General features: G+C 55.5%; 1 protein-coding gene across 1 annotated transcript in view; it reads right to left on the reverse strand.

Annotated features, from left to right (window-relative positions):
* Positions 1–2297: 2297 nt before the first annotated feature.
* The window catches only part of MLXIPL (MLX interacting protein like), a 60697-nt gene continuing 35006 nt past the window's right edge, over positions 2298–27988 (reverse strand). The window contains exons 8-17 of the mRNA XM_073315439.1: positions 24260–24459; positions 23457–24027; positions 20822–20889; positions 13716–13890; positions 11722–11834; positions 11338–11457; positions 10715–10842; positions 9278–9401; positions 5035–5164; positions 2298–4093 (exon numbers count right to left, since the gene is read on the reverse strand). Coding sequence (XP_073171540.1) covers positions 3972–4093; positions 5035–5164; positions 9278–9401; positions 10715–10842; positions 11338–11457; positions 11722–11834; positions 13716–13890; positions 20822–20889; positions 23457–24027; positions 24260–24459 — 1751 coding nt within the window. The 3' untranslated portion in view covers positions 2298–3971. The remainder of the gene's footprint in view (positions 4094–5034; positions 5165–9277; positions 9402–10714; positions 10843–11337; positions 11458–11721; positions 11835–13715; positions 13891–20821; positions 20890–23456; positions 24028–24259; positions 24460–27988) is intronic.

Consider the following 27988-nt stretch of genomic DNA (forward strand, 5'->3'; position numbering starts at 1 on the left):
GGCTTAGGATCTTGATGACTGCCATTGACTAGGACAATTGGTTGTGAATGGGTTTATTTACCTGCAAGCCTTCCTGTGTACCTGACATGTGTAATGAAGAGTGAGGTCCACATGATATTGGAATCCATCTTAAACCAAGTGCTTTTCCATTTAGAAGGAGGGGTGGGGACCCAGAGAGACCAAGGATTCCTGCCTTGTGCCAAAGCTATAAAGGGGGTGGAGCAGGACAAAGCGGTCCCAGTCATGAAAAAGCCCCTGCTTTTCACCTAAGATGCCTGCTGGAACTAACAAGGACTGTACCAGGGGAAAGGATTAGGCCCAGACTAGGAAGGAGTCTGGTCTGTGAAAGAAATTGGAAAATCTCTGAGGGTGAGATTTACCTGTATTCAGTTTCTTAATGTAGACGCAAAAAGAAAAGGAGTACTTGTGGCACCTTAAAGACTAACCAATATATTTGAGCATAAGCTTTCGTGAGCTACAGCTCACTTCATCGGATGTAGACGCTTACACTTGCGTGTTTTTGCTTTATTTTGCTTCGTGACTTACTTTGTTCTGTCTGTTATCATTTGAAACCACTTAAATCCTACTTTTTATACTTAATAAAATCAATTTTGTTTATTAACAAACCCAGAGTAAGTGATTAATACCTGGGGGAGCAAACAGCTGTGCATATCTCTCTATCAGTGTTATAGAGGGTGGACAATTCATGAGTTTACCCTGAATAAGCTTTATACAGAGTAAAACAGATTTATTTGGGGTTTGGATCCTACTGGGAACTGGGTGTCTGGGTGCTGGAGATAGGTAACCTGCTGAGTGGTTTTCAATTAAAGCCTGCAGCTTTGGGGACGTGGTTCAGATCTGGGTCTGTGTTGCAACAGGGTAGCGTGTCTTGCTCAACAAGGCAGGATTCTGGAGAGTCCCCAGCCATCAGGGAAAATGGGTTCAGAGGTAATTTCATTATGTCAGGTGACAGTCCCATGCGGGGTCTCTGTGACCGCGCCCATCACACCCACCCCGGGCTGTTCTCAGGAGACGCCATGGGGAAACACCAACCCTGTAGGCAGCAATGCCAAGCAAGGGGAGCTCTGGGGGCTCCAGCACATGGGTGGTGAGTGTGGGAAGGAGGCATGGGGAGGAAAAGGCACAGTCCAGGAAGGAGGGTGCAGGGGTGCATCACTACTGGCAGAAATGGCTCTGGTCTGGTGAGTGGCTTCCCTATCCTACTGCCCCGCGTGTGGCCTGCGTCCCTGGCTCCTCCTCTCCCAGAGCTATTATTATTCCCTGTAGTTGGACTTTCTCCTAATTTGTGATTCTTTTGCACCTTATATAATATGGGAGCATTTCCCCTGCTTCTTACATAGGTTGTGGCTCTAGCTCTTGGACCAGCAGGTCATATGCAGGCACAGTGTGCCCTTGTTGCCAAGAAAGCCAGTGGCATTTTGGGATGTATAAATAGGGGCATTGCCAGTAGATCGAGGGATGTGATCGTTCCCCTCTATTCGACACTGGTGAGGCCTCATCTGGAGTACTGTGTCCAGTTTTGGGCCCCACATTACAAGAAGGATGTGGAAAAATTGGAAAGAGTCCAGCGGAGGGCAACAAAAATGATTAGGGGACTGGAACACATGACTTATGAGGAGAGGCTGAGGGAACTGGGATTGTTTAGTCTGCGGAAGAGAAGAATGAGGGGGGATTTGATAGCTGCTTTCAACTACCTGAAAGGGGGTTCCAAAGAGGATATGATCTAGACTGTTCTCAGTGGTAGCTGATGACAGAACAAGGAGTAATGGTCTCAAATTGCAGTGGGGGAGATTTAGGTTGGATATTAGGAAAAACTTTTTCACTAGGAGGGTGGCGAAACACTGGAATGTGTTACCTAGGGAGGTGGTGGAATCTCCTTCCTTAGAAGTTTTTAAAGGTCAGGCTTGACAAAGCCCTGGCTGGGATGATTTAGTTGGTGTTGGTCCTGCTTTGAGCAGGGGGTTGGACTAGATGACCTCCTGAGGTCCCTTCCAACCCTGATATTCTATGATTCTATGACAGCAGATGGAGACACCTGCATAGTCATAAGCACCTGAAATCTGCCTGGGGCTGGTGCAGGGTTACTCTGCACGCTCCTTTGCAAATCATCTATTCACAGTATGTTCCACTTGGAGTATTACAGAGCCCAGGGAAAAGAGGAATCCTTTGTTGCGGGCTTTTGGCAGCAGGAGCCCCATTGCTCAGTTCTGTGTATTTTTCCAGAGGCAGCAACAGGGTGAGAAATGCTGAAAAACTTAAGAAACACACCACCAAAATGGGAAGGAACAAAGTCTCTTTATCACAAAGGATCTGCCATTGCTTACAGAGCCAGGGCACGCAGCATGGGATATAGGAACAGGACATTCCTTTGGCAACATGACATCAAACAACATTCATGGGAAAACTCCTGCATCCTAGAACATCCTAAAATTAAAAGACAAAGAACCTTTACTTGGGAAACACCCATGAAGGGGAAATCCAGCAGCTGCCTTTGAGCTACTGTTCCAGACATGAGAGACAAGAAGACACGTTGCTCACATTACAGGAAAAGGAGCGAAAGAGCAACAAAATGCAGCAGGAGACAACCGAGCAGCCCAATTAGTCAGCTTAGCACAACAACAATATGACCAAGAGCTTTCTGTTGATTTGTACAGTATTCTCCACTCCAGAAGCCAGCTTCTGAGTTCAAATTGGACTGAAAGGGAGGTGGGGATTGACCAGATGTGACCAGAACCACCACTGCTTAGAATTTAACACCCACCAGCCAGAGTCGCTCAGACCTAGTGTGGACATGGGAGCTATTAACAATGGGCCGGAGACTAAAGCAAACACACACAGACTCTGGATAGAGTTGGTTATCCAGAGTCTAGGCCCTCCCATACTGAATGGAAGCAGCCATATTTGTGAAGATAAGGCTTGGGCAATGAGAGATGCTGACCTTCTCATGGGGCATCCTCCATGGAACCACAAAGAACTTCATGCACTAGCCTCATCATCAGCAACTCTCCAGGGGCCCTTCCATCCCTAGGGCCAGTGGGGGATGAGGCACTAGCATCTTGCTGCTGAGGTGGGCTTTTCTGCAGCTCTTGTGGTCTCTCTGTCCCTTGATCTCTGGGGATGCAGTACCAGGTTCCATTGCTTGCTTCAGAAGGCGAGGCTTCAGGAAGACTGAAGGCCCAAATCTTTCTCCTCAGGAACCAGAGGCAGCCGAGTAATTCCCTCCCATGGTCAGCGGTTGCTGCCTCTAGAGCTGAGCAGTGAGTAGGGGAAGGTGCTCTCCTCTCAGTGGGCACCCTGGGCTCCTCTGAGCTCCTTGGGGCCCTGCTCTCACTGGTCATCATCATAGCTTGTCGCTCCAAAACTGCAGCCAAGACCTGGTGTTCTCACTAATCTCAAACAGTTCATTGGGAGTATAGGATGTTGCCAGGGCACTCCATCAGGCAGTGTTCAAATGTTTGCCTAAGCTCTCCACGTTCACATCTGGGGTCGTCCCTCAGCTTCCACTTGGTGATAGTCACCAGCCTTTGCCACTCCACCTCTTGTTCAAGTTAGAGTACACCAGTGTTTTTGTTCGAAGTCAGCACCTGGAGGGAGTTGTTGTGAAGGAACCAGGTTCTCCAAGATCGTCAGCATTTCCCATCATTTTGTTACTCTGTAGCCTTGCACGGTGCTATTTTCAGGTAAGGAATTTTCCGAGGGAAAGTTCTTCTGGACGTCAGCATCTTGGGTGGTGGAACGTGTCCATGCAGCAGGTGTCCTGGATCATGCACTGATTTTGTCTCTCCTTTTGCTGATGGCCTCCCGCCGCATGGATGGGGGTGCAGTCCCCGGGAGACAGGATGGCAATGGTGGGACCAAGACTGCAATAGGAGACTCTTGCTGGTGAAGGTGAATGGTTGTTCTGCAGAAATGAAGCATCTTACCATGTGTGAAGGGCCCCTCCCTTGTAACTAGGAGGAGTTGTTGCTGCGGTCTGTCCCCATCACTGCCTGGGTGGCCTGCTCGGGTACACATGCCGGGTCGGTCAGGATGGAGGTGGAAATGCTCAGCTGGCGGAGAGAGCTCAGGACAGCTGCGGAGACCAAACCAAATGGGACAAGTCAGTGTTCTCTGCTGATAGGCTCTGAGCTGCTTCAGGCAGTCTGTCTACTCACCACAGGGCCCGCCATGCCAGCCATCTAGCCCATATCCCAGCTCTCACACTGGCCTGGGCCAACTGCTGCACAGGAAGATCCCTGTTAATGGGCAGCTATGGCATAACCTGTCCCATGGGAGGTGTCCTCCCAACCCCTGGCAGGGCTTAAATCCTGTCCCATGTACTCATGGCTCTTCTCATTATCTGCACCTTTGTCCAATCCCCTAATTGAATCCTGCTAAGCTTGACCTTGGGGAGCTCATGTGGAAGGGAATTCCACAGGCTAATTGTGTGATGTGAAAAGTATTGCTCCTCCCTCTGGGTTTGCCATGTGCAGCCTTTCCCTTTGCCCACAGTATGAGACTGGAAAACCATTGATGTCTCTGTGCCATAGCTGCAGACCAGGAGACTGTACATCCAACAAGCCAGTCTTCCCTTCCCATCCTTCCAATCCTGACCTTGCTCCCGGAACCACATCCCAGTGTGGCAGGTCCCTGCTGCTGAACCCCAGCTAGAGTAGAGATTGAACCTCCCTCTGACCAAGCTCAGGAGCCGGAGAACCAGGGCTGAATGGAGCTAGGAAGTGAATCCCTTGCTGACCCCAAGGAAGGGGGGAAGAGCATTGCCAGAGCAGCTTTGGGCAGCCCCAGAGCTGGCCCTGAGAGCACCACGCCTCCAAGACAGCATCCCCCCCTCCATGCAAGCACAGCCCCCTCACATGTCCCCCTCACAGTGCAGTTCTTCTGACCACGGCACTTAGCCGACCTCCCACCCAGCTCAGGCACGAACAGCAGGGGTTGCAAGCTAGGAGCAGATGGCAGGCAGGGCCAGCCCCTGCCTTCTCCAGGGCAGGCAAGGGACAAAGTGGGACTACGTACTGGGCCGAAGTGCTGGGAGGGAGCAATACTGGTCCAGCCAGGCTAGTGATGTCTGGCTGAGGCTGTCCATGCTGGCTGTGGAGACCATGCCATTGAAGGACTCAAACAGAGGCCGGATGATGATGCTGAACTGATGCAAACAGAGCAGTTAAGGACTCCCCATCACAAGGCAGAACTGACTGACCAGCCCTCATGTCCCTCCCTCTGCTGCTGCCCCTTTCCTGCTGACTCCTGGCACTTGGGGAGTGACATGGCAGGCTGCAGAGTTAGTGCCACCCCGTGTGGTGCCAGACCAGGCCAAGGCTCATCTTGGGGGCAGGAACATGAGCTCTAAGCCCACAGCATCCTGCTGGGAACAAGAACAGGTGTCCTGAGACCAACACCGGGGGGGGGGGGGTGAACTACAGGGGATGTGGATACCAAGAGTGGGGTGGGGGGGGTCAGGTGATACCCTGTACCCCATGTTCACCACTTGTGTTCTGATACATTTTGTACAAAACATGCAGTGCAAGGTATCATTTGAAAACTCAGGATCTACTGACTATCGCTGTGCTGTTAAAATGCGTATCGTCATTGTGGAGCGAGGCATGAGATTTTGCTATATGTTTGTTACTGAAAAACACTGTGAGTCTGAAGAATGCCCACAGACTAGGTCCTTCAAAATAACGAAAGGGCTGTAAACAAAGGCCTTGCATGTCATCCCTGAAGACACTTCAAACGTCAAGAACACAGATGGTGTCAGCAAGAAATTTATAATTTACCTGAAAGGGGCTTCAAATCTCATGTACACCAGAGTGATGGTCTGCACCCCAGCTGGGGGTGGGTGTTCCTCACAGAGAGGAGGAGGGTATAAAATAAGACAATGGCTTCCCCATTACCTTTCCTCTCTCACCTCCGCACATGGAAGCCAGATCATTTGAAAGAGGGAGAGGGATCATTGAAGGGCGAAGGGGTCATAGGCACCAACTGCCTGGGTGCTCTGGGGCTGGAGCAGTGACGAGGCAGCCCCTCTACCAGAACCACCCACCCCAGCGCCTCCCACCCCCCGCCCGGCCTGTCCCTCAGCGTCTCCCGCTCCCTCCCAGGCCTCCCGGCCTCTCCCTCAGCGCCTCCCGCTCTCTCCCAGGCCTCCCGCCCGCCGGCCGGCCTCTCCCTCAGCGCCTCCCGCCCTCCCAGGCCTCCCGGCCTCTCCCTCAGCGCCTCCCGCTCCCTCCCAGGCCTCCCGGCCGGCCTGTCCCTCAGCGCCTCCCGCCCGCCCGCCCTCTCCCTCAGCGCCTCCCGCTCCCTCCCAGGCCTCCCGCCCGGCCTGTCCCTCAGTGCCTCCCGCCCGCCGGCCGGCCGGCCTGTCCCTCAGCGCCTCCCGCCCGCCTGCCGGCCGGCCTGTCCCTCAGCGCCTCCCGCCCTCCCAGGCCTCCCGCCCGCCGGCCGGCCTGCCTCTCCCTCAGCGCCTCCCGCCCTCCCAGGCCTCCCGCCCGCCCGCCCGGCCTCTCCCTCAGCGCCTCCCGCCCGCCCGCCCGGCCTCTCCCTCAGCGCCTCCCGCTCCCTCCCAGGCCTCCCGCCCGCCGGCCGGCCTCTCCCTCAGCGCCTCCCGCCGGCCGGCCTCTCCCTCAGCGCCTCCCGCTCCCTCCCAGGCCTCCCGCCCGCCGGCCTCTCCCTCAGCGCCTCCCGCTCCCTCCCAGGCCTCCCGCCCGCCGGCCTCTCCCTCAGCGCCTCCCGCTCCCTCCCAGGCCTCCCGCCCGCCGGCCTCTCCCTCAGCGCCTCCCGCTCCCTCCCAGGCCTCCCGCCCGCCGGCCGGCCTCCCCTCAGCGCCTCCCGCCCGCCGGCCTCTCCCTCAGCGCCTCCTGCTCCCTCCCAGGCCTCCCGCCCGGCCTCTCCCTCAGCGCCTCCCGCCCGCCGCCCGGCCTCTCCCTCAGCGCCTCCCGCTCCCTCCCAGGCCTCCCGGCCGGCCTCTCCCTCAGCGCCTCCCGCCCTCCCAGGCCTCCCGCCCGGCCTGTCCCTCAACGCCTCCCGCTCCCTCCCAGGCCTCCCGGCCTCTCCCTCAGCGCCTCCCGCCCTCCCAGGCCTCCCGCCCGGCCTCTCCCTCAGCGCCTCCCGCCCGCCGCGGATCAGCTGTTGGGCGGCGTCAGACTCCGCAGGCGTGGGGGGGAAGCAAGCGCAGCAGCGTCGGGGGCGGGTGGAACTGGGCACAGGCGGCAACTTTTTTCTGCGCCAGTGGGTGCTCGCCCTGCCCCCGCCCCAACTCCCCCCCCGCGGTCCCTATTGGACCCCTCCCCCAATCCCCGCCCCGGCCCCGCCTCCTCCCCCGAGCCTGCCGCGTTCCTCCTCCCAGGCGTGCCGCGCGCTCGGGGGAGGGGGCAGAGGTGAGCTGGGCCGGGGGGGAGCTCAGCACCCACCAATTTTTCCCCCGGGTGCTCCAGCCCCCGAGCACCCACGGAGTCGGCGCCCAGGGAACTGGGTGGGGTGAGGGCAGGGAGCGATGGGGCGGGCCAGAGGCGGGAAGGAGCCTTGGGGGAAGGATTAGGAGGGGGGCTGGGCGGAGCCAGGGAGAGCACCCCCCGCAGATTAGAAAGTGGGCGCCCCTGGCAGGATTGTCCCGGGCTGAGAGGAAACAGCCTGTGACATGTGTCGCAGTTTACGCTGGGACAAGCGGGTTTGCTTTTAGCTCTCTTGGCAGGGCCGGACTAAGGCAGGGGCTTAGGGGCCGCGGCTCAGAGCTGCGGCCTGCGGGGGCCCCGCAGGCAGATGCGGCCGCTGCTTCTTCCATTCGGCCCGCGGGAAGTCGGCGCGCTGGCTGCAGCCGCGAGCACCCACTCATCGCTACGTCCCTGCGGCCCCTAAGCGAGGGGCGTCCGGGGAGTCTCTGCGCGCTGCCCCCGCCGCCAGCACTGGCTCCGCAGCTCCCACTGGCCTGGTACCGCAGCCAAGGGGAGCTGCGTGGGGCGCCAGCGGGCACGGGCAGCGGGCACTGTGCAGAGTGGCCTGGCCCCCCCTGCAAAGGGACCAGACATGCCGGACATCTCGGGGAGCAGAGCAGCGCGGAGCCCGGACGGGCAGGGATCCTGCCTTAGCCCTGCTGCAATGCTGACCAGGAGCTGCCCAAACTAAGCGCCTCCCGGCCAGAGCCTAGATCCCACACCCCATCCTGCAGCCCAACCTCCTACCCCAGCCTGGAACCCCCGCCTGCACCCAAACTCCCTCCCAGAACCTGCACCATGAGCCTCCTGCTGAACCCCAACCCCCATCCCATCCCTGGCTCCACTCCAGAGCCCACCCCCATTCGAGCTGCACCCCCTCCTGCACCCCAACCCCCTGCCCTGAGCCCACTCCCCCACTCCAAACCCCCAGGGGCCCCACAAAATCTAATAGCCCCGGGCCCACAGGAGGATTAATCCAGTCCTGACTATTAGCTTACATTGGTCAAGGGGGTCTTGAGCAGTGCGAGATGCACATTTCTGAGGTGCAACGCTGGGGCTGGGGGATTTGCGGATGTCATCCTATATACAGTTAATGAGTGGCTGTGAGAGCATTCATGTAATTTGCTGGGTGTGCCTTCACATGCTTTTGGCTGTGTGAGTAGAGCCTGGATGGGCTGCTTTTCATCAGCAGAGCAGTGTAAGAGACACCCTGGGCTGGAGCAGTAAGGGCCTCATCCTCCCTGATTGAACTAACCTTGTTATCCCTAGCCTGATTCTTGCTTGCATATTTACACCTGCCTCTGGGAATTTCCACTACATGCATCCGACGAAGAGGGTATTCACCCACGAAAGCTTATGCTCCAATACGTCTGTTAGTCTATAAGGTGCCACAGGACTCTGCAGCTTTTAAGGGGACACTGCTGTTCAAAAGTCCAGCTTGGACCCTAGGTGATGTCACTGGGGCTGCAGAGGGGATCTGGAGACTAGCATAGGGGAGTGGGCTTCAAAGTCTTGAAAACCTCCAGCTGGCTCCAGGGAGCAGGCTGATACCTGTGGTCCCAGTGCGTGGGGTGCATGAGCGGGGCATAGAAGCCAGGGACTCAGAGCCATTTTCTAACACCCAGACTCTAGCAGGCACAGGGAACACAGGGCCCTGGTGTCTCCCCTCTAGAAGTGATGGAAGAGGGGAGGAGCTGTGAGGGGTCTGCCTCCAGGAGGCTGTCACCATGGTAACATCTTTGGCCCTCCTCAGCACCCTAAGAAGCTGCAGTGACCCCACATGTTTGGGCAGGGGGCAGCGGGGTGGGGCGCCCATCTCCAAAGGATACAACCCAGAACTTCCAGTTCTTCAGCGTGCAGGAGCGGACGTACTCATCAAACATGTCACGCATCTGGTCGAAGCGCTGGCGGGTGATGGGCACTCCTGTAGCAGGCAGCTGCTGCTGGCACAGGCTGCAGGGGCACAAGAAGATGGTGCCTGTCTGCCTCGGTTGACAGGCCCACACACAGAGAGATCGGCACTGGGGAGAACAGTCAACGTCCCGCCCCCAGGCCTAGCTCTCCAGCCACCCTCACCCCCTGCTGTGCTCCAGCCTCGTCCAGGAAGGATGCTGTGGCAGGGAGCGATTGACTGGCACCGTGCCCTAGGCATGGCCGAGCTGATCACCAGCGATTAGCAATTCCATGGCTGATGGTCACCTGGGGAAAGCCCCACTTCTGAGATGTGTCAGCAAGAAGTGGTGGTGGGCAGCACCCCCATTCCTGTGGCAGCAGGCGGCTCCTGCCCACCTCCCCGTGCACTTTCTCCCGCTGAGGGCTGCCCCATACTGATGGCCATGCCAGGCTCTCTAAGAGGTGCCAGGCTCCTGGTGCCACCCTCCACCTGGCCATGGGGGACAGGGCTATGGGGGTGGGGAGAGGGGGCTAATGCTTGCATCCGGGTGAAGCTGGCTGGGGCCCACCCATTGCTCCCCTTCCTGTACCTGCCTGTGCACAGCATCCTGCTCTCATCCTGCCCCTGGTACCTGGGGCCCACTGGGGTGGGCTGGTCAGGCTCCTCGGTTCCCCTCGGGGGGGGGTGATCCTTCCCAAGGCCCCTGTGTGTGGGCTCCAGGTTCTGCCCCTCTCTGGAAGGGCTGGCTCCCAGGGCCGTAGCAGAGGCAGCACCAAGCCCATTTCCTGCAGCCCCAGCCTCCCAGCATGACTACGTGGGGCATTTACAATAAAACCGGAGCAAATGAATTGTGGAGAGAGGAGCTGGGGTTGTATGGGGAGCTGTGCCCACACAGGCTAATCCACCCCGCATTGGCACCATGGCAGGTTGAGTGCTTCAGGGAAGGGGGCAGTGCACCTTGGCTCCATTAATAATAACCCTGCATTGCTGGGGCACTCTCCATCTCCGGGCCCCAAAATGCATTACAAACATAGTGGGAAACCTCCTCCCACATGACTGATGTGCCACCTTTTCTGGGGTGGAACACAGCAGCTGCTGATAGCACACACAGCACAGCAACACTGCACCGTCAGCTTCACAGGAAGGGCCCCCTTTTAGATGTGACATCTCATTCAGCAGACAGCAGCCTAGTACCCCTTTGCATCATGCTAGGGGATTAAGTTCAGCACTGACAAGGGAAGAGCACCCCCGATTGAGTGGTCACCCTTTGCAGCACACTCCTTGTCTGCTCCCCTCCCCAGCTTGGCTCCGTGCCCGTCTCTGCCCTTCCCGTCCCTTGGCCTGGCTCCCCTCCCTTCTCCCCCTATCCTACTTGATGGTTGTGTTGAGCTCCTCGATCTGCTCCCGCAACCGCTGCGTCTCATCCTGCAGGGCAGCCCTCTCCTGCTGCAACTTGTAGATGTACTCTGCTGTCTTCTGCAGCGTGGTGGCCTTGCTGACCTGAGGGGCCAGATGTGGGGGCTGAGTGACGCTGATCTCCTGTGGCTGTCTCTCAGCCCCCTCCCACCGCTCTGCCTCCCAGGAGGAAGGAGCTGCCCAGCAGGGTGCTGGGCCTTTCAGGGTTTTGGAGAGACATGGCCTCGCTCAGCCACCCCTACAGGGTCTCCGAGACCTAGGTGGTTGGACAGCACAGAAAGCCCCATTCCATGATGGGAGGGCCAAGGGACAGTCTATAGCTGGGGAAAGGTGCTGAGGGGAGCGGTTGGCTGGGGGCCTAGAGCTGCAGGGACACACAAGAGCTGCCTGGCCAGGGCAAAGCTGAATCACTGATGCAGCCCGAGCCTGGCACTCCCACTCCCAGCTCTGGGGACTCTCCTGGGGGTCTGGGGCACCGCAATTATGAGAGGTTTGGTACTTTGGGCACTGGGTGTCCCCTGGGGAGCTGCCAGTCCTGCCCTCAGTGCCCACTTTGGGGTTTGCTCCCCTCTCACTCACCTTGATGCTAGGCTGGGCACTCAAGGTGCTCACCAGCCCGTGGAGGGTGTCAAAGCCCAGCTTGATGTTGAAGCGTCTCTTCTGCTCGGCGGAGATGTGCGTGATGCGGCGGCTCTCTGTCTGCAGGGCAGGGGCAGAATCAGGCACCCCAAGGGGTGTGGGGGAGACCCCCAGAACCCCCAACCTGAGCCAAGGCCAGGACAGACCCATAGATGTTGCAACAGGGGGAGCGGGTGCGATGTGATGGGAGCACAAGGGATGTGAAGCAGGGCAATCTGGAGCCCTGAAGGGGCTGGGAGGAGAGGGCTGTGCCTGTCGGATGGGCAGAGAGGAGACACCCCCAGGGAGGGGCTGTCCCCCTGGGAGCCCTGGACTGTTGCGTACCTTGCTGGACTCCGGCCTGCCCTGGCTGGGGGTGGAATGATGCGGTGAGATCCTGGCAGTCAGCACTCCGACTGGCACCGGGGAGACTCGTCCAGGCTTCGGCCAGTCACTGGCTGGAAGATAAAACGAGACTGTTGGGCGGGGCTGAGTGGGCAGTGCCTACTGGCTCCAGGACCTGCCCCAGTGCAGGGGCTGAGATGGGGGCATGACTGCCTAGGCTGGGTCCTGCGAGCCTCCCGCACAGGCAGGCTCAGGGTCCCGTCCCACTGCGCAACAGAGACAGAAGGACAGGTGCCCTGGAGCAGACCGAGAGCCCCACTGGTGCAGCAGCCCGGCACTGACTGACCAATGCCAGGGGCTTCAGGGAAAGGGATCACCTCCCCATAATGCACCACACTGAGCAAGGTGGAGCTGGGGATGGGAGGCATTGCTTCCTGACCACGCAGTGATAGAGCAGTCTGTGCCCTGAAGCAAGGAGATGATGGCCCTTGACACTGATCCCAGACATTGTCCCTGCCAATCCTAGCCTCACTCAAGTCACAGTCTAATCACTGCTGAATCTCACAAAGCCATGCGCCTCCATAATGTCCTGCAGCAGTGAGTCCCACAGATTATACACTGCATCCAAAGAAAGGAGTCATTCTATCCATTCTATGGTGCCTCCTAGGTTCACCATGAGTCCCCGTGTTCCCATATTGGGGTGTGTGTGAATTCATTCCTCTCTCCATACCTCTGTCGAAGCTCCCTGTGCTCCTTTCTGATCCCAACAGGCCTTGTCTTTGACATGCTAACAGCACCGTATCCATCGGTAGTGCTTTCCATCAGAGGAACCTCAGTGCTTTTACCGACTCTTCTCAATCCCACCAGGAGGCAGGCATGAGCTATTCTCATTAGACAAGTTAAGTGATTTGCCCAAGTTCACACAGCAGGTCAGTAGCAGAGCCGGGAGAGATCCTACAAGCTCTGATGCTAACCAGTAGTGGTGCCCCTAGTACTTTTCATTGCCCCTTTCTGTTCTCGCTGTGATGGGTGATCCATTGTGGGCACAGGAACCCAGCAGGGGTGGGAGTGGGAAGATCACCACGAATTTCAGAGCTGCTTGAAAAATGCCTGTTATGTTCCCTGAGAAATTTTGAACTTTTGCGGGGTTTTTCCCCCAAAACTTTCAGCAAAAAATGTGGATTTTCAAAGAAAACCTGAAACCACCTAAAAAGGTTTGTTTTAAAAAATAACATTTCAGGCAAACGTTTTTGGTTTTTGAAAACTAAACATTGAATTACTTTTTCCAAAAAAACATACATTTTAACTCAAGTTGATATTTTTTGAAAGAATAGTGATTTCTTTTTTTTTTTTCCATTGTAAAAGCAGAACCTTTCAAGCAGAAGGAAGAGTTACTGCAAACATTTTCCATTTGGTGAAAGGCATATTTTTGCAGAAAAAATATTGAGAAAAAGACTCCAACCAGCTGCCCTGGGTTGCCCTGTTGGCGACCGACCCTCCAGCATTTTGCACCAGTTCCCCCTGGAACTGCCCACTGACCTTGCATGCAGTTGCCCACCAGGACCCTGTCAACTAAGTCAAGCTGATTCAAGTTGTCTGCATGGTTCTGCCACTCTAGGACAGCAGTATGGCAGCAAGGCTGGCTCTGGTGTCGTGTCCCTGGTGTGGCTCTGTGTCCTGGCTTTTCTGGGTCTCTCTTTTCTCACCTGCCTGCCTAGTCTCTGTTAACCCCAATCTCTCTGTATTGTCAACACCCACCCATCCATCTCCTGGGTTAATAAACAGAACTGAGGGGTGGGGTGGATCTTCAAGAGGATCTCAGGGGGGCAGCACCAGCAACCTGCTCAGCTCTGACTCTGGCGATACAGGGGGGAGCCTTCTTCAGCTGGATTTCCCCCACTGAAAGTTTGCTGAGCCTGCATGACCTGCATGACAGGGGTGTTTGCTCTTTCTGGTAATCAAAGAGAAGTTGTCAAAGACGCCGCACTGCTCACCACAGGCCGAAGGGGGGGAGAGCTGCTCCGTCTTGGGGACGAGCAGGGATCCCGGCTGTGCCACAGCCAGTATGATGGGGACAGACTGGGAAGGGCTGGAGCCAGGAGACAGCCCTGGACTCAGCTGGGCCATGCGGGGCAGGAAGTCAGAGGGGACTTCGGCAAGGCCCCCTTCCTGCGAAGAGAGAAGCCAGAGAGAAGGAGTTTGCACTTTGGGCTCCCTGGCTGAAAGTCTCAGGCCTGCGACCCACAAGGCCAAGGGCAAAAAGGGGCCAGGGCTTTTCCCCAACCAGCACACAGGAGACAGTCTTTGAAGTACCTACAGCAGCTTGACTCTTGTAGATAAGGAGAGCTGGTCACTGCCCGTGAGGCTCATGGTCAAACTAGACCTACTCCATGAAGGGGATGGCGAGAAGGAAGGGCCCCCAACCCCTCACAAGGTTACAGCAACATGGCATGAGCCCTGGGGCTCCCAGGGACTGGACAAAGATCAGGCCTTGAGAACCCCATGGTCGGAAAGCTGACTGTGTGGTGGGCTGGTGGTTGGGCACTGCATAACTGGTGCTGCTGGGGGAGCCCTCTCCAGGGGAGCAGCGCCATGTGAGACGGCCCCCATGGGCGGCCAAGGGACCCTTTGTCAGCCCTGAGCCAGGCAGGGGGAAATGGGATTTTCTTTAACCTGAGGAAATGCTCTCCACTTGGAAATACAGGGCATAAAATACCATCCTGAGTGCCCCCCGAGCTCTGCCAGTGCCCCTCACTCCTGGGCTGGTACACCGCGGGTTTGTCCAGTCCCCAGTGCCCCCCAAGCTCTGCTGATACCCCTCGCTCCTGCCCTGACACACCCCATGCTTGTCCATCCCCAATGTCCCCCCAGCTCTGTCAATGCCCCTCACTCTTGCCCTGACCCACCCCCTGCTTGTCCAGCCCCAATTCCCCCCAGCTCCACCAATGCCCCTCGCTCCTGCCCTGATGGTGTCACCGGGCACTTTGGTTTCCTCGATCATGGAATCCTGTTGTGAGAAGAAGGGCTGCTGAGCAGAGATGGGGGTCCACCTGTCTTGGAAGGGGAAGAGTGTCTTCAGATGCAGACTGGCTAAACTAGTGAGGGGGCTTTAAACTAGGTCCAACAGGGTTAGCAGACAAAAGCCCACAAGTAAATCTAGAACAAAGAGACTTGGGTGAAGCATCTGAATCTGGGGGGGAACATGGGAAATCACAGCATGGACAAAGGAGAGACCAGAGGGAATATAGAGGGGAAATGTACTAAACATGTCCATTGTCTGTATACTAATGCAAGAAGTATGGGGAATAAACAGGAAGAACTAGAAATACTAGTGAGTAATCATAAATAGAACAGAACTGGCATCACAGAAACTTGGTGGCATTAGTCACATGACTGAAATACTGGTATAGAAGGGTACAGTTTGTTCAGGAAGGCCAGGCAGGAGAGGAGTAGTTGCCTTGTATATCAAAGATATCTACACTTGCCCTGAGACTGAGACAACAGTGGGAGGCAGACCTGTTGAAAGTCTCCGAGAAAGGATAAAAGGGGTAAAAAACAAGGGTGATGTCATGGTAAGGAGTCTACCTGGAAGAAGAGGTGTATGACACTGTTTTTTAGACAACTAATAAAATCATCCAAAGCACAGGACTTGGTGGTGATGGGGGACTTCAGCTACTCAGATATCTGTTGGGAAAATAACACAGCAGGGCACAGATTATCCAATGGGTTCTTGGGATGCATTGGAGACAACTTTTTATTAGAGAAGGTGGAGAAAGCGACTAGGGGAGAGGCTGTTCTGGATTTGATTCTGACAAACAAGGAGGAACTAGCTGAGAATCTGAAGGTGGAAGGTAGCTTGGGTGAAGGTGACCATAAAATGACAGAGTTTGTGGTTCTAAGGCAGAGGTGGGCAAACTACGGCCCGTGGGCCACATCCGGCCCACGGAACCCTCCTGCCCAGTTCCTGAGCTCCTGGCCCCGGAGGCTCGCCCCCGGCCCCTCCCCCGCTGTCCCCCCTCCCCCACAGCCTCAGCGCACTGTGCTGCCAGTGCGATGCTCTGGGCGGGGGGGCTGTGAGCTCCTGGGGCAGCGCAGCTGCAGAGCCTGGCCTGACCCGGTCTCTGTGCCATGCAGCGCAGCTGCCTGACCCAGTCTCTGGGCTGTGCAGTGCGTGGCTGGCTGCAGCTGGGTACCGCGGCTGCCTGTCCTGGTGCAGCCACATCACCAGCCACCGGTGCTCCAGGCAGCATGGTAAGGGCGCAGGGAGTGGGGGAGGGGAGTTGGCTAGGGGGCAGGGGAGTTCGGGGTGGTGGTCAGGGGGCGGGGGTGTGAATAGGGGTCAGGGCTGTCAGAGGGCGGGGAACAGGGTGGTTGAATGGGGGCACGAGTCCTGGGGGTGGCAGTAAGGAAGGAGGGGGGTGTTGGATGGGGCAGTCAGGGGCGGAGGTTCCAGGGACGGTCAAGGAGAAGGGGTGGTTGGATGGGGCAGGGGTCCTGGGGGGCAGTCAGGAAGGAGAGGGGAGTTGGATGGGGCGGCAGGGGGCAGTTAGGGGTGGGGGGGTCTGGGGGCAGTCAGGGGACAGAGAGTGGGGGGTGGATGGGGCAGGGGTCCCTGGGGGGCCGTCAGGGAACAGGGGAGTTGGATGGGGCAGGAGTCCCAGGGGGCCGTCAGAGGACAAGAAGCACAGGGGGTCGGATAGGGGGCGGGGGCCAGGCCATGCCTGGCTGTTTGGAGAGGCACAGCCTCTCCTAACCGGCACTCCATACAATTTCAAAAAAAGAAAAGGAGTACTTGTGGCACCTTAGCGACTAACCAATTTATTTGAGCATAAGCTTTCGTGAGCTACAGCTCACTTCATCAGATACATTCAGTGGAAAATGAATGATGAAATCATTAGTTAGTCTCTAAGGTGCCACAAGTACTCCTTTTCTTTTTGCGAATACAGACTAACACGGCTGCTACTCTGAAACCATACAATTTCAGAAACCCGATGTGGCCCTCAGGCCAAAAAGTTTGCCCGTCCCTGTTCTAAGGAATGGTAGGAGGGAGAACAGCTGAATAAAGACAATGGACTTCAAGAAGGCAGACTTTACCAGACTCAGAGAACTGGTAGGTAAGATCCCATGGGAAGCCAGTCTAAGAGAAAAAAGAGTTCAAGAGAGTTCGCCGTTTTTCAAAGGGACATCATTAAGGTCACAAGAGCAAACTATTCCACTGCGTAGGAAAGATAGGAAGTATGATTAAGAGGCCACCCTGGCTTAACCAGGAGATCTGCAATGACCTGAAACTCAAAAAAGTGTCATACAAGAAGTGGAAACTCGGTAAAATTACAAAGGATGAATATAAACAAACAACACAAGCATATAGGGACAACATTATAAAGGCCAAGAAACAAAATAAGACTAAACTAGCTAGGGATATAAAGGGTAACAGGAAAGTATTTTACAAATACATGAGAAGCAACAGGAAGACCAGGGACAGGGTAGGCCCTTTATTAAATGAGGAAGGAAAGACAATAACAGAAAATGCAGCATTGGTTGAAGCGTTAAATGCCTTTTTATTTATAATGCATCCGATGAAGTGAGCTGTAGCTCACGAAAGCTTACGCTCAAATAAATTGGTTAGTCTCTAAGGTGCCACAAGTCCTCCTTTTCTTTTTGCGGATACAGACTAATATGGCTACTACTCTGAAACCTTTTTTATTTCAGTTTTCACCAAAAAAGTTAGCAATGATCAGACAACTAACATAGAGAACATCAGTGTAAATGGGGCAGGATCTGAGGCTAAAATAGGAAAAGAACAAGTTAAGAATTCCTTAGACAAGTTAGAAGTCTTCAAACTTGATGAAATACATCCTAGAATACTCAAAGAACTGACTGAAGAGATCTTTGAGCCATTAGCGATTATATTTGAGAACTCATGGAGGACGGGAGAGATCCCAGAGGACAGGAAAGGGCAAATATAGTATCTGTCTATAAAAAGGGGAATAAGAAAACCCAGGGAATCACAGATCAGTCAGTTTAACTTCTGTACCCGGAAAGATAATGGAGCAAATAATCAAACAATCAATTTGTTAAGCACCTAGAGGATAATAAGATGATAAGTAATAGTCAACATGGATTTGTCAAGAACAAATCATGTCAAACCAATATAATATCCTTCTTTGACATGGTAACAAGCCTTGTGGATGAGGGGAAATGATAGATGTGGTCTATCTTGACTTTAGTAAGGCTTTTGATACTGTCTCACATGACCTCATAAACAAACTAGGGAAATACAACCTAGATGAACCTACTATAAGGTGGGTGCACAACTGGCTGCAAAACTGCACATAGAGAGTGGTTATCAATGGCTCACAATCAAGCTGGAAGGGCATATCGAGTGTGGTCCCACAAGGATCTGTCCTGGGTCTGGTTCTAATCAATATCTTTACCAATGATTGCATACAGAGCACACTTATAAAGTTTGCGAATGATACTAAACTGGGAGGTGTTGCAAGTGCTTTGGAGGGTAGGATTATAATTCAAAATGTTCTGGACAAACTGGAGAAATGATCTAAAGTAAATAGGAGGAAATTCAATAAGGACAAATGCAAAGTTCTCCACTTAGGAAGGAATAAACAACTGCACAAATACAAAATGGAAAATGACTGCCTAGGAAGGAGTACTGCAGAAAAGGATCTGGGGGTTATAGTGGATCACAAATTGAATATGGATCAACAATGTAATACTTGTTACAAAAAAAGCAAACATTATTCTGGGCTGTATTAACTGGAGTGTTGTAAGCAAGACACAGGAAATAATTATTTCACTCTACTCTGCATTGATTAGTCCTCAGCTGAAGTATTGTGTCCAGTTCTGAGCACCATACTTTGGGAAAGATGTGGACAAACTGGAGAAAGTCTAGAGAAGAGCAACAAAAATGACTAAAGGTCTAGAAAACATGACCTATGTTTAAGAAGGATGAATTCAAACTGGAACAGGTACAGAGAAGGGCTAGTAGGATGATCCGAGGAATGGAAAACTTGTCTTATGAAAGGAGACTCAAGGAGCTTGGCTTGTTTAGCCTAACTAAAAGAAGGTTGAGGGGAGATATGATTGCTCTCTATAAATATATCAGAGGGATAAATACCGGAGAGGGAGAGGAATTATTTAAGCTCAGTACCAATGTGGACACAGGAACAAATGGATATAAACTGGCCACCAGGAAATTTAGACTAGAAATTAGACGAAGTTTTCTAATCATCAGAGGAGTGAAGTTTTGGAATAGCCTTCCAAGGGAAGCAGTGGGGGCAAAAGATCTATCTGGCTTTAAGATTAAACTCAATAAGTTTATGGAGGAGATGGTATGATGGGATAAGATGGTTTTGGTAATTAAATATTCATGGTAAATAGGCCCAATGGTCTGTGATGGGATATTAGATGGGGTGGGATCCAAGTTACAAAGGAAAGAATTTTCTGTAGTATCTGGCTGATGAATCTTGCCCATATGCTCAGGATTTAGCTGATTGCCATATTTGGGGTGGGGAAGGAATTTTCTTCCAGGGCAGATTGGAAGAGGGCCTGGAGGTTTTTCGCCTTCCTCTGTAGCATGGGGCATGGGTCACTTGCTGGAGGATTCTCTGCTCCTTGAAGTCTTTAAACTACGATTTGAGGACTTCAATAGCACAGGTATAGGTGTGAGGTTTTTTGCAGGAGTGGTGGGTGAAATTCTGTGGCCTGCGTTGTGCAGGAGGTCAGACTAGATGATCATAATGGTCCCTTCTGACCTAAATATCTATGAATCTAAGATTGAAAAAATTGGGTTTGTTTAGTCTGGAGAAGAGAAGACTGGGGGGTGGTGGTGTACTGAGACAAGGTGGGCGAGGTAATATCCTTTATTGGACCAACTTCTGTTGGTGAGAGAGACAAGCTTTTGAGACCTGCAGAGCTCTTCTTCAGGTCTGGCAATGGGGGACATGATAACAGTCTTCAGGTACCTAAAAGGTTGTCATAAACAGGAGGGTGATAAATTGTTCTCCTTAGCCACTGAAGACAGGAAAAGAAGCAATAGGATTAAATTGCAGCAAGTGAGGATTAGGTTGGACACTAGGAAGAATTTCCCGAATGTCAGGGGGGTTAAGCACTGGAATAAATTGCCTAGGGAGGTTGTGGAATCTCCATCATTGGAGGTTTTAAGATCAGATTAGACAAACACCTGTCAGGGACAGTCAAACTAATACTTAATCCTGCCTCAGTGCAGGGGACAGACTAGACAACATCTCAAGGTGCCTTCATGCCCTACATTTCTGTGATTTATGATCTGATGTCCCCCTTGTTCGCCCAGCCCAAATGTCCCCCAGCTCCACCAATGCTCCTTGCTCCTGCCCTGACCCACCCCCTCCTCATCCAGCCCCAATGACCCCCCAGCTCTGCCAATGCCCCTCACTCCTGCCCTGACGCACACCCTGCTCATCCAGCCCCAATGCCCCCAGCTCTGCCAATGCCCCTCACTCCTGCCCTGACACTCCCCTGCTCATCCAGCCCCAATGCCCCCAGCTCTGCCAATGGCCCTCGCTCCTGCCCTGAGACACCCCCTGCTCATCCAGCTCCAATGCCCCCCATCTCCACCAGTGCCCCTCACTCCTGCCCTGACCGACCCCTGGCTCATCCAGCCCCAATGCCCCTCACTCCTGCCCTGACCCACCCCAGGCTCATCCAGCCCCAATGCCCCCAGCTCTGCCAATGCCCCTCACTCCTGCCCTGACCCACCCCTGTTCATCCAGCCCCAATGCCCCCCATCTCCACCAGTGCCCCTCACTCCTGCCCTGACACCCCCGGGCTTATCCAGCGCCAATGCCCCCAGCTCTGCCAATGCCCCTCACTCCTGCCCTGACCCACCCCTGGCTCATCCAGCCCCAATGCCCCTCACTCCTGCCCTGACACCCCCGGCTCATCCAGCTCTGTCTGTCGTTAGGACTGAGGCACACAGAAGCGACCATCTCACTGCAGTCCCCTGCCCATTGTTGCTTGCCAGAGCACATGTCTGAACCCAGCATGTGGCAGTGAAAGGCCGATGCCCTTGGCTGCCCAGCAGATGGTGTTGCTGGTGAGCTCTTACCGGGGAGGCCAGCGACATGAGGGTGGTACTGGGAGTGGAGGGAGGGTCCAGGGCCAGCTCTGGTTTAGCTGCAAGACAGAAGGCAGCAGACGGTGAGCATGCAGAATGACAGCAAAGCCAGGCTGGGGCTCCCTTACGTCCCCTTCCACCAGAGTGAGCGGCCAGCATCAGGAAGCCTTGCAGGGAGATGCAGACTGACTCCTGCTGCCACCTCCTGGTTCTCAGGGTAGAGGGTCTGGGCCCAACAGCCCCAGGGAGGTGCTGCAGGGACTGACCAAGCCTGGGAAGTAGGGTAGGGCTGGAATGCAGATTCCAGCCTTTGTTTCTTTGCAAATCAAGCCAAACAGGGAAGGGGCAGGGGGCTGAGTGCTGACATGCCACAGCTGATCTGGACTGTGTTGACCTACTCACAGGTACTCCTGGGACCTGGGTACCTGGTGTTACAGAGACAGAGCTACAGGCCCAGGAAACTGCAGGATTTGTCAGTAGAATGAGGCACCACATCCAGGCAGGGCAGGGCTGGCAAGAGGTTTGAGGTGATCACCAAACGTGGCAATCCATGATCCCTCTGCATGCTGGCACAGACCTTGTCATGTGCTCACATTGACATTGGTTGCAGACCCCAAGGCTTGGCATGGAGCAGGTAGCAGGTTTAGAACAAACAAAAGGAATATTTCTTCACACAACGCGCAGTCAACCAAAGGAACTCTTTGCCAGAGGATGTTGTGAAGGCCAAGACTATGTAACAAGAAAAGAAGTACTTGTGGCACCTTAGAGACTAACAAATTTTGAACTATAGGGTACAGATGTGGGGACCCGCATGAAAGACCCCCTAAGCTTATTCTTACCAGCTTAGGTTAAAAACTTCCCCAAGGTACAAACTTTGCCTTGTCCTTGAACAGTATGCTGCCACCACCAAGCGTTTTAAACAAAGAACAGGGAAAGAGCCCACTTGGAGACGTCTTTCCCCAAAATATCCCCCTCCCCCAAGCCCTACACACCCCCTTTCCTGGGGAGGCTTGAAAATAATACCCTCACCAATTTGTCTCGGGCTGCCCCTTCTGCTATTCGCTCCAACTGCTACTCGTTTTTTTTCTTTTCTGCCACCTCCACCCATTTGGCTCCAACCTCTCCCGCCTCGATTACAGTTTTGGGCTTCCCATCTAGGATGTACTTTCTATTTCCTCAGGAACACCCTGCATGCATCCGATGAAGTGAGCTGTAGCTCACGAAAACTTATGCTCAAATAAATTTGTTAGTCTCTAAGGTGCCACAAGTACTCCTTTTATTTTTGCGGATACAGACTAACACGGCTGTTACTCTGAAACCTGTCAAGACTATAACAGTGTTCAAAGAAGAACTAGTTAAATTCATGGAGGACAGGTCCATCAATGGCTATAAGCCAGGGATGGTGTTCCTAGCCTCTGTCTGCCAGAAGCTGGCAATGGGCGACAGGGGATGGATCACTTGATGATGACCTGTTCTGTTTATTCCCTCTGGGGCACCAGTCTTTGACCACTGTTGGAAGACAAGACACTGGGCTAAATGGACCTTTGGTCTGACCCAGTATGACCATTCTTATGTTCTTATGAATGTCTGGCCCAGACTGTGCCTACTGAGGTACTGCAGCCATTGAGCTCCTCCTCTCTTCCGGGTGGTCACCCAGACCAGAGGGGCCACAGTACCCAGCCTGGGGCAGAGCAGCTCCCCCCATATTTCTCAGCATGCGGGGCCCCTGGCTCTCCCAAGAGGATGGGTTCCCTCACTGTCATGGGCTCCGGGGCAGGGCGCTGCACGGGGAGGTGAATGATCCCAGGCGGTGAAACAGCAGCGCTAACCAAGCTCCCAATCTGTGTGACTAGCATTGGGCCCAGGGTTCAGATCCTGCCCCACAGCTGGGCACTCACAGCACCCTATGGACAACTGTACCCGTCCTGCCCTCGCCAGGGTCGCCAATGGCCTCCTCCCAGCCAAGGCGGAGTCACCGCAGCCCTGCGCTCTTCTGGGTCTCCCTGCAGCCTTGGATACAGGTGCTGTGATCACCCGTCCTCACCTGCCTGCTGAGACACTGCTGCCCTGTCAGCACCCCGTGCCCTTAGCCAGCGGCTCAGGGCTCTCACTCCCAGTGCCTCCTGCAGGCAGCGATTCCCAAACTCAAGCTCCCGGGTGACTCCTCCTACAGTTCAGCCACCATCTCAGACTCATTTCTCTGTACTCCTCCTCCTCTGCCGAGCCTCCTGCTCCCCCCAGCTCTCTCCTGCCCTGGATGCTTCTTCCACATCATGGTAGCCTGTGGATCAGCGGGCCAGGGAAAGAGCGTTGCTGGCATGAACAGAGGAGGCCAGGTGCCTGCAGCAACGCAATGTCATGGAGTGGGGTGTGGCAGGGGAGTGGCATCAAATGAGATGAGTAATGAGCCCAAAGAAGGGGTGCTATCAGCCCATGCCCAGATATCAGTTCCCCTTCCCCTCTCTGGAAAGCAGGGTCAGCCCATCTGCCACCATCCTCCGGCCGAACAGCCTGGTACCAGCTTCCCACTCCATCTGAATGAAACCAGCTGGCCAGATGGGGGCAGTCAGACGCCCTGAGCCAGCGGCAAATGGCAACCCCCCAAAGCAATCCCCCACCCTGTTACCTGCAGTCAGGAGCTGGGTCAGGCAGGGGTTGGGCACAGCCATGCGTGGGGGCACAGGGAGTCCCATGGGTCTCTTTGTCTTGGGGCTAGCTGGCTTCACCATTGGCCTGCTGCCCCCAGGCGGCGACTGCTCTTTGGGGGTGGCAAACCTGGGGCCGCTCAGCATCACGGGGGGCAGGGGCTGGGCTCTGGACAGAGCAGGGTATGCTGTTGGCAGAAGGTCCACGCTGTAGCCCAGGCCTGGTGCGTGCTGGCTAGAGGATGGCGTGGAGAGCGAAGAGCCACTAATGGAGCCGGAGTAACGGAATTTGGATCTCGGTGCTGAAGCCGGTGAGTACAGGGGGTCCTGACCCAGCAGGAAGGCGCCTGGGGGGGCTGCTGGGGTGCAGTAGGAAGGGCCGAAGGGCTCCATGCTGAGACTGTTGCTGGGGAGCCCATAATGGAGCGGGGGCTTGTGCTTGAGGTCAGCGCACAGGCCGCTGCAGGGGTCCATGGGCTGCGGGGCTGGCTGGAAATCGGGGCTGAGGAAGGAGCCAGGCAGGCAGAGCTGGGAGGAGCAGTTGCTGCTAGACTGAAAGAGACAGAGGCAGATTACAGAGCATTTGCTCCTGGACTGCTGGATTGGACCAGGACCGAGAGGGGCAGGGATAACAGACTGCACGGGAGATGGGGACAGAGCCCGCTGTGCAGCAGCACGGCAGCCTGGCACCATTGCTCTGGTGAAGAAAACACAGAGGGCAGAGCAATCCCAGGGTCAGAGAGAAGCAGATCAGGACGTGATCCCTGCCTGGAGACCTGCTCACCTGTAGGTGGCCATTGGGTGGGACTGGGGCATCAACGTAGCTGGTAGGCAGGGCTCTGGAGGCCATCAGTGGGTTGGTGTGGCTGGCAGGTGGGACACTGCTGCTGCTGTATAGGGTGTCAGCCATGGGCGTGAAGCAGGGCTGCTCTTGGTAGTTCAGATGCATCTGTGAAGGCAGTGGGCGGTGGCCGGTGAAGAGATCTGCAAGGCAAAACAGAGATATGTAGACCCCCACCTCCTGAGGCAGCCCAAGCCCATGCTAGCCAGCCCCATGGGCAGGTACAGGGTTTACCCTTACAGCACAGTCCCAGCCAGAGCACTGGGCCACCCGAGCTGACAGCCTGCCTCCCGCAGCAGCCCACCCTGGTGCAGAGAAAATGTCCCATGAGCCTGAGCAGTTGTGCAAGAATCGACATGGGGAAAATCATTCCTCCCTGCCCCCTGCAGGGCAGCTCACCCCTGGCCCCCAGCCCCTGGCAAGGGACCATTATCCTTCTGTCAGAGACCAGCTCCACACATTTAAAGCCATGCAGGCCTCCAGCCCACCTTAACCCAGCTACAGTATGTACTCCCCAGGCTCCTGCCTGCCAAGGACCAGCCCCCTTCACCTCTCCTGTCTGAGAGTGGCACCCGGTGCTGGGGGGCGGTCTCAGGGGGAGGGGCTGCTTGGCTCACTCTCCCCTTCCCAGCATCATCCCTCCATCAGTCCCGCAAAGTGCCTCCTTCCCAGGCCCCATCAGCCTGGGCTTTGCACCCTTTCCTGGCCCAGGCAGCAGCACAGTGGGGCGGGGTGTTACTATCGCATGGGGGGAGCTCTCTGCGGGGATGCTGGGAGCGGGGAAGACACACTCCCTAAAGCAAGAGGCAAGGCTGGCGTGCTGGGCCAGGTCCTGCCAGATACGATCCGGCTTGTGGCAGGACTCCATGCTGAGCTCCCAACCAGTCCCGGTTAGCGTGCCTGGCCCAGGTTTGGCAGCACAGTCCAGACACTGCTGGGACTCACAGTCCAGGCCGGTCAGAGACAGCTGCTGCCCCACATGCCCAGACTGGACGAGCAGTGTGCCCACCTGCCCCATGCTCAGACAGGCACAGTGGGCTACGCCGACAGCTGCCTGTGCCCTGGCATTCCAAGCCTCCAATAACCAGGAGTTGTAATACCCGCCCCAGCCACCTTGGGCTTTTCTGCCCAGTGTCCCCACTGGGAGCAAGGACCAGCTGCCCTGCTTCTCACTCACCCCACAGAACTTTCCCAAATTCAGAAGCAGCCTCGCGTGCCCCCACCCCCACGTGGACAGGCCCATCAGAGGCATTTCAGCGTCTCCTCATGGCTGGGGGAGGCTTATGATGGCAGGGATGGAGGTCTTCCAGAGTAGCCATGGTTTTGCTCACCAATTTTTCTGCCTCTAGCTGAGGTGAAGGGGTGTCAGCATCCCCTGGCTCTCCCTCGTGGGTTCTGGGGGATCGGGGCAGTGGGGTGGGGCTAAGGGAGTTCCTAGCTCCCCATGCTCTATGTGGCAGCAGCAATTGTGAAATGCTGGAGTTTCTGGTGCAAAGAGGAAAGAGGCAGCTCTGTGCAGCCCCTACGCCAGGGGCCCAGCCGTGCTGCACACAGGGAGAGGTACACAGGAAAACCCTCCCATGCCACAGGGGAGCCACCGCCTGCAGCAGGGCGGGACCCTTCTTCCTCTCCCATCCGTCCAGCCATGGCAAGCATGGTCCTCGGGGCGAGGCCAGCCTGCAGCAGGGCTGAGCCCCTCTGGGCTTCATCCTGCACCAGCCTGAGCAGAGCGGGAAGCCCCTGGAGAACAGAAGGGAGATATCACCCAGCTCTGCAGCCCCAGCTCCAGCCTCCAATTCCACGGGCTGGTGGGATCAGCATGTGTGCTGCTGTGTGGGGTGTAACCAGCTCGGACAGCCCTGGGTCCCATGTGTGTCCACTCCCCCAGCCTTGGGTCCCAGGCATGTCCCCCTCCCCCAGCTCAGCCAACCCTGGGTCCCACATGTGTCATCTCCCCCAGCCCTGGGTCCCACATGTGCCCCTCCTCCAGCCTTGGGTCCCATGTGTGTCCCCTCCACCAGACCTGGGTCCCATGTGTGTCCCCTCCTCTGGCTTTGGGTCCCACATGTGTCCCTTCCCGCAGCTCGGCCAGCCCAGGTCCCTCATGTGCTGGGTGCCATGTTAACTCCTGCATACATTCCCCATCACCCTGGTGAGCTTTATCCCAGTGAGGCTCCTGGCCTAAGAGCGGTGCTGGGGGATAGGGCCCTGCCTAGCATGGCAGTGCCAGGCTAACGCCCCGCCGGCAGTCTGGGTGGAGATTTATTTTCATTGTAGGCTTTGAGTCCCCCATGTCCGTGCTGTAACCTTGCGTGTGGCCTGTGGCTAACCACATCCTGTGGCCTTCCCGAAGCCAGGCCCCGTGACCCTGCTGCGACTCTGCTCTCCCTTCCTGTCCCCATCCCCAAACCCGATACTTCCGCAGGCTCAGACAGGCACAGCACAAAGTGCTGGGCAGGCATTTTTGGGCCTGCCACCTCCATGCGGGGCATGACCTTCACCCTGTAACCCCCCTTCCCTCTGGGGCAGTGCCTGGTCTGCGGGGCTCCTGGGCTTCTAATGGGCCTGGCTGAGCACCTAGCTCCAGCCACTGATCATGCTAGTGCCTCAGACCCCTTTGGAAGGGGCCCTGTGCCACACGCTGCCCTCTGGGGCCCTGTTAGGGGCAGATCAGAGGAAGGAGGGCCAGGGCGGAGTTGGCCTGGGTTGTGCACTGTGCAAACCAGTGTGCTGAGGCCATGTGCTCAGGTCTCTGACAGGGGTCGGGGTGCTGCTAGCCCAACAACAGGTTTGCTGGAGAGGAGGCAGCCTCATGCTACGTGTGAAGGCAGGCATGCAAGGGCAGCCAGCTGCCCAAGCGGGGTTGTGCCCAGGCATCTGTACACATGGCACAGGGCCATGTCTGACACAAGCCCTGGCCGTGGGTCTCACTAAGATCAGCCTCTCCGGACAAGAGGGATTTGAGAGGCTTGGGCTCCATCATAGAATCATAGAATATCAGGGTTGGAAGGGACCTCAGGAGGTCATCTAGTCCAACCCCCTGCTCAAAAGCAGGACCAATCCCCAATTAAATCATCCCAGCCAAGGCTTTGTCAAGCCTGACCTTAAAAACTTCTAAGGAAGGAGATTCCACCACCTCCCTAGACAACGCATTCCAGTGTTTCACCACCCTCCTAGTGAAAAAGTTTTTCCTAATATCCAACCTAAACCTCCCCCACTGCAACTTGAGACCATTACTCCTTGCCTGTCCTCTTCCACCACTGAGAATAGTCTAGAACCATCCTCTCTGGAACCACCTCTCAGGTAGTTGAAAGCAGCTATCAAATCCCCCCTCATTCTTCTCTTCTGCAGACTAAACAATCCCAGTTCCCTCAGGCTCTACTCATAAGTCATGTGTTCCAGACCCCTAATCATTTTTGTTGCCCTTCGCTGGACACTTTCCAATTTATCCACATCCTTCTTGTAGTGTGGGGCCCAAAACTGGACACAGTACTCCAGATGAGGCCTCACCAATGTCGAATAGAGGGGGATGATCACGTCCCTCGATCTGCTCGCTATGCCCCTACTTATACATCCCAAAATGCCATTGGCCTTCTTGGCAACAAGGGCACACTGCTGACTCATATCCAGCTTCTCGTCCACTGTCACCCCTAGGTCCTTTTCCGCAGAACT

This window comes from Lepidochelys kempii, chromosome 17 (assembly GCF_965140285.1).
Source record: "Lepidochelys kempii isolate rLepKem1 chromosome 17, rLepKem1.hap1, whole genome shotgun sequence".
Lineage (NCBI taxonomy): Eukaryota > Metazoa > Chordata > Testudines > Cheloniidae > Lepidochelys > Lepidochelys kempii.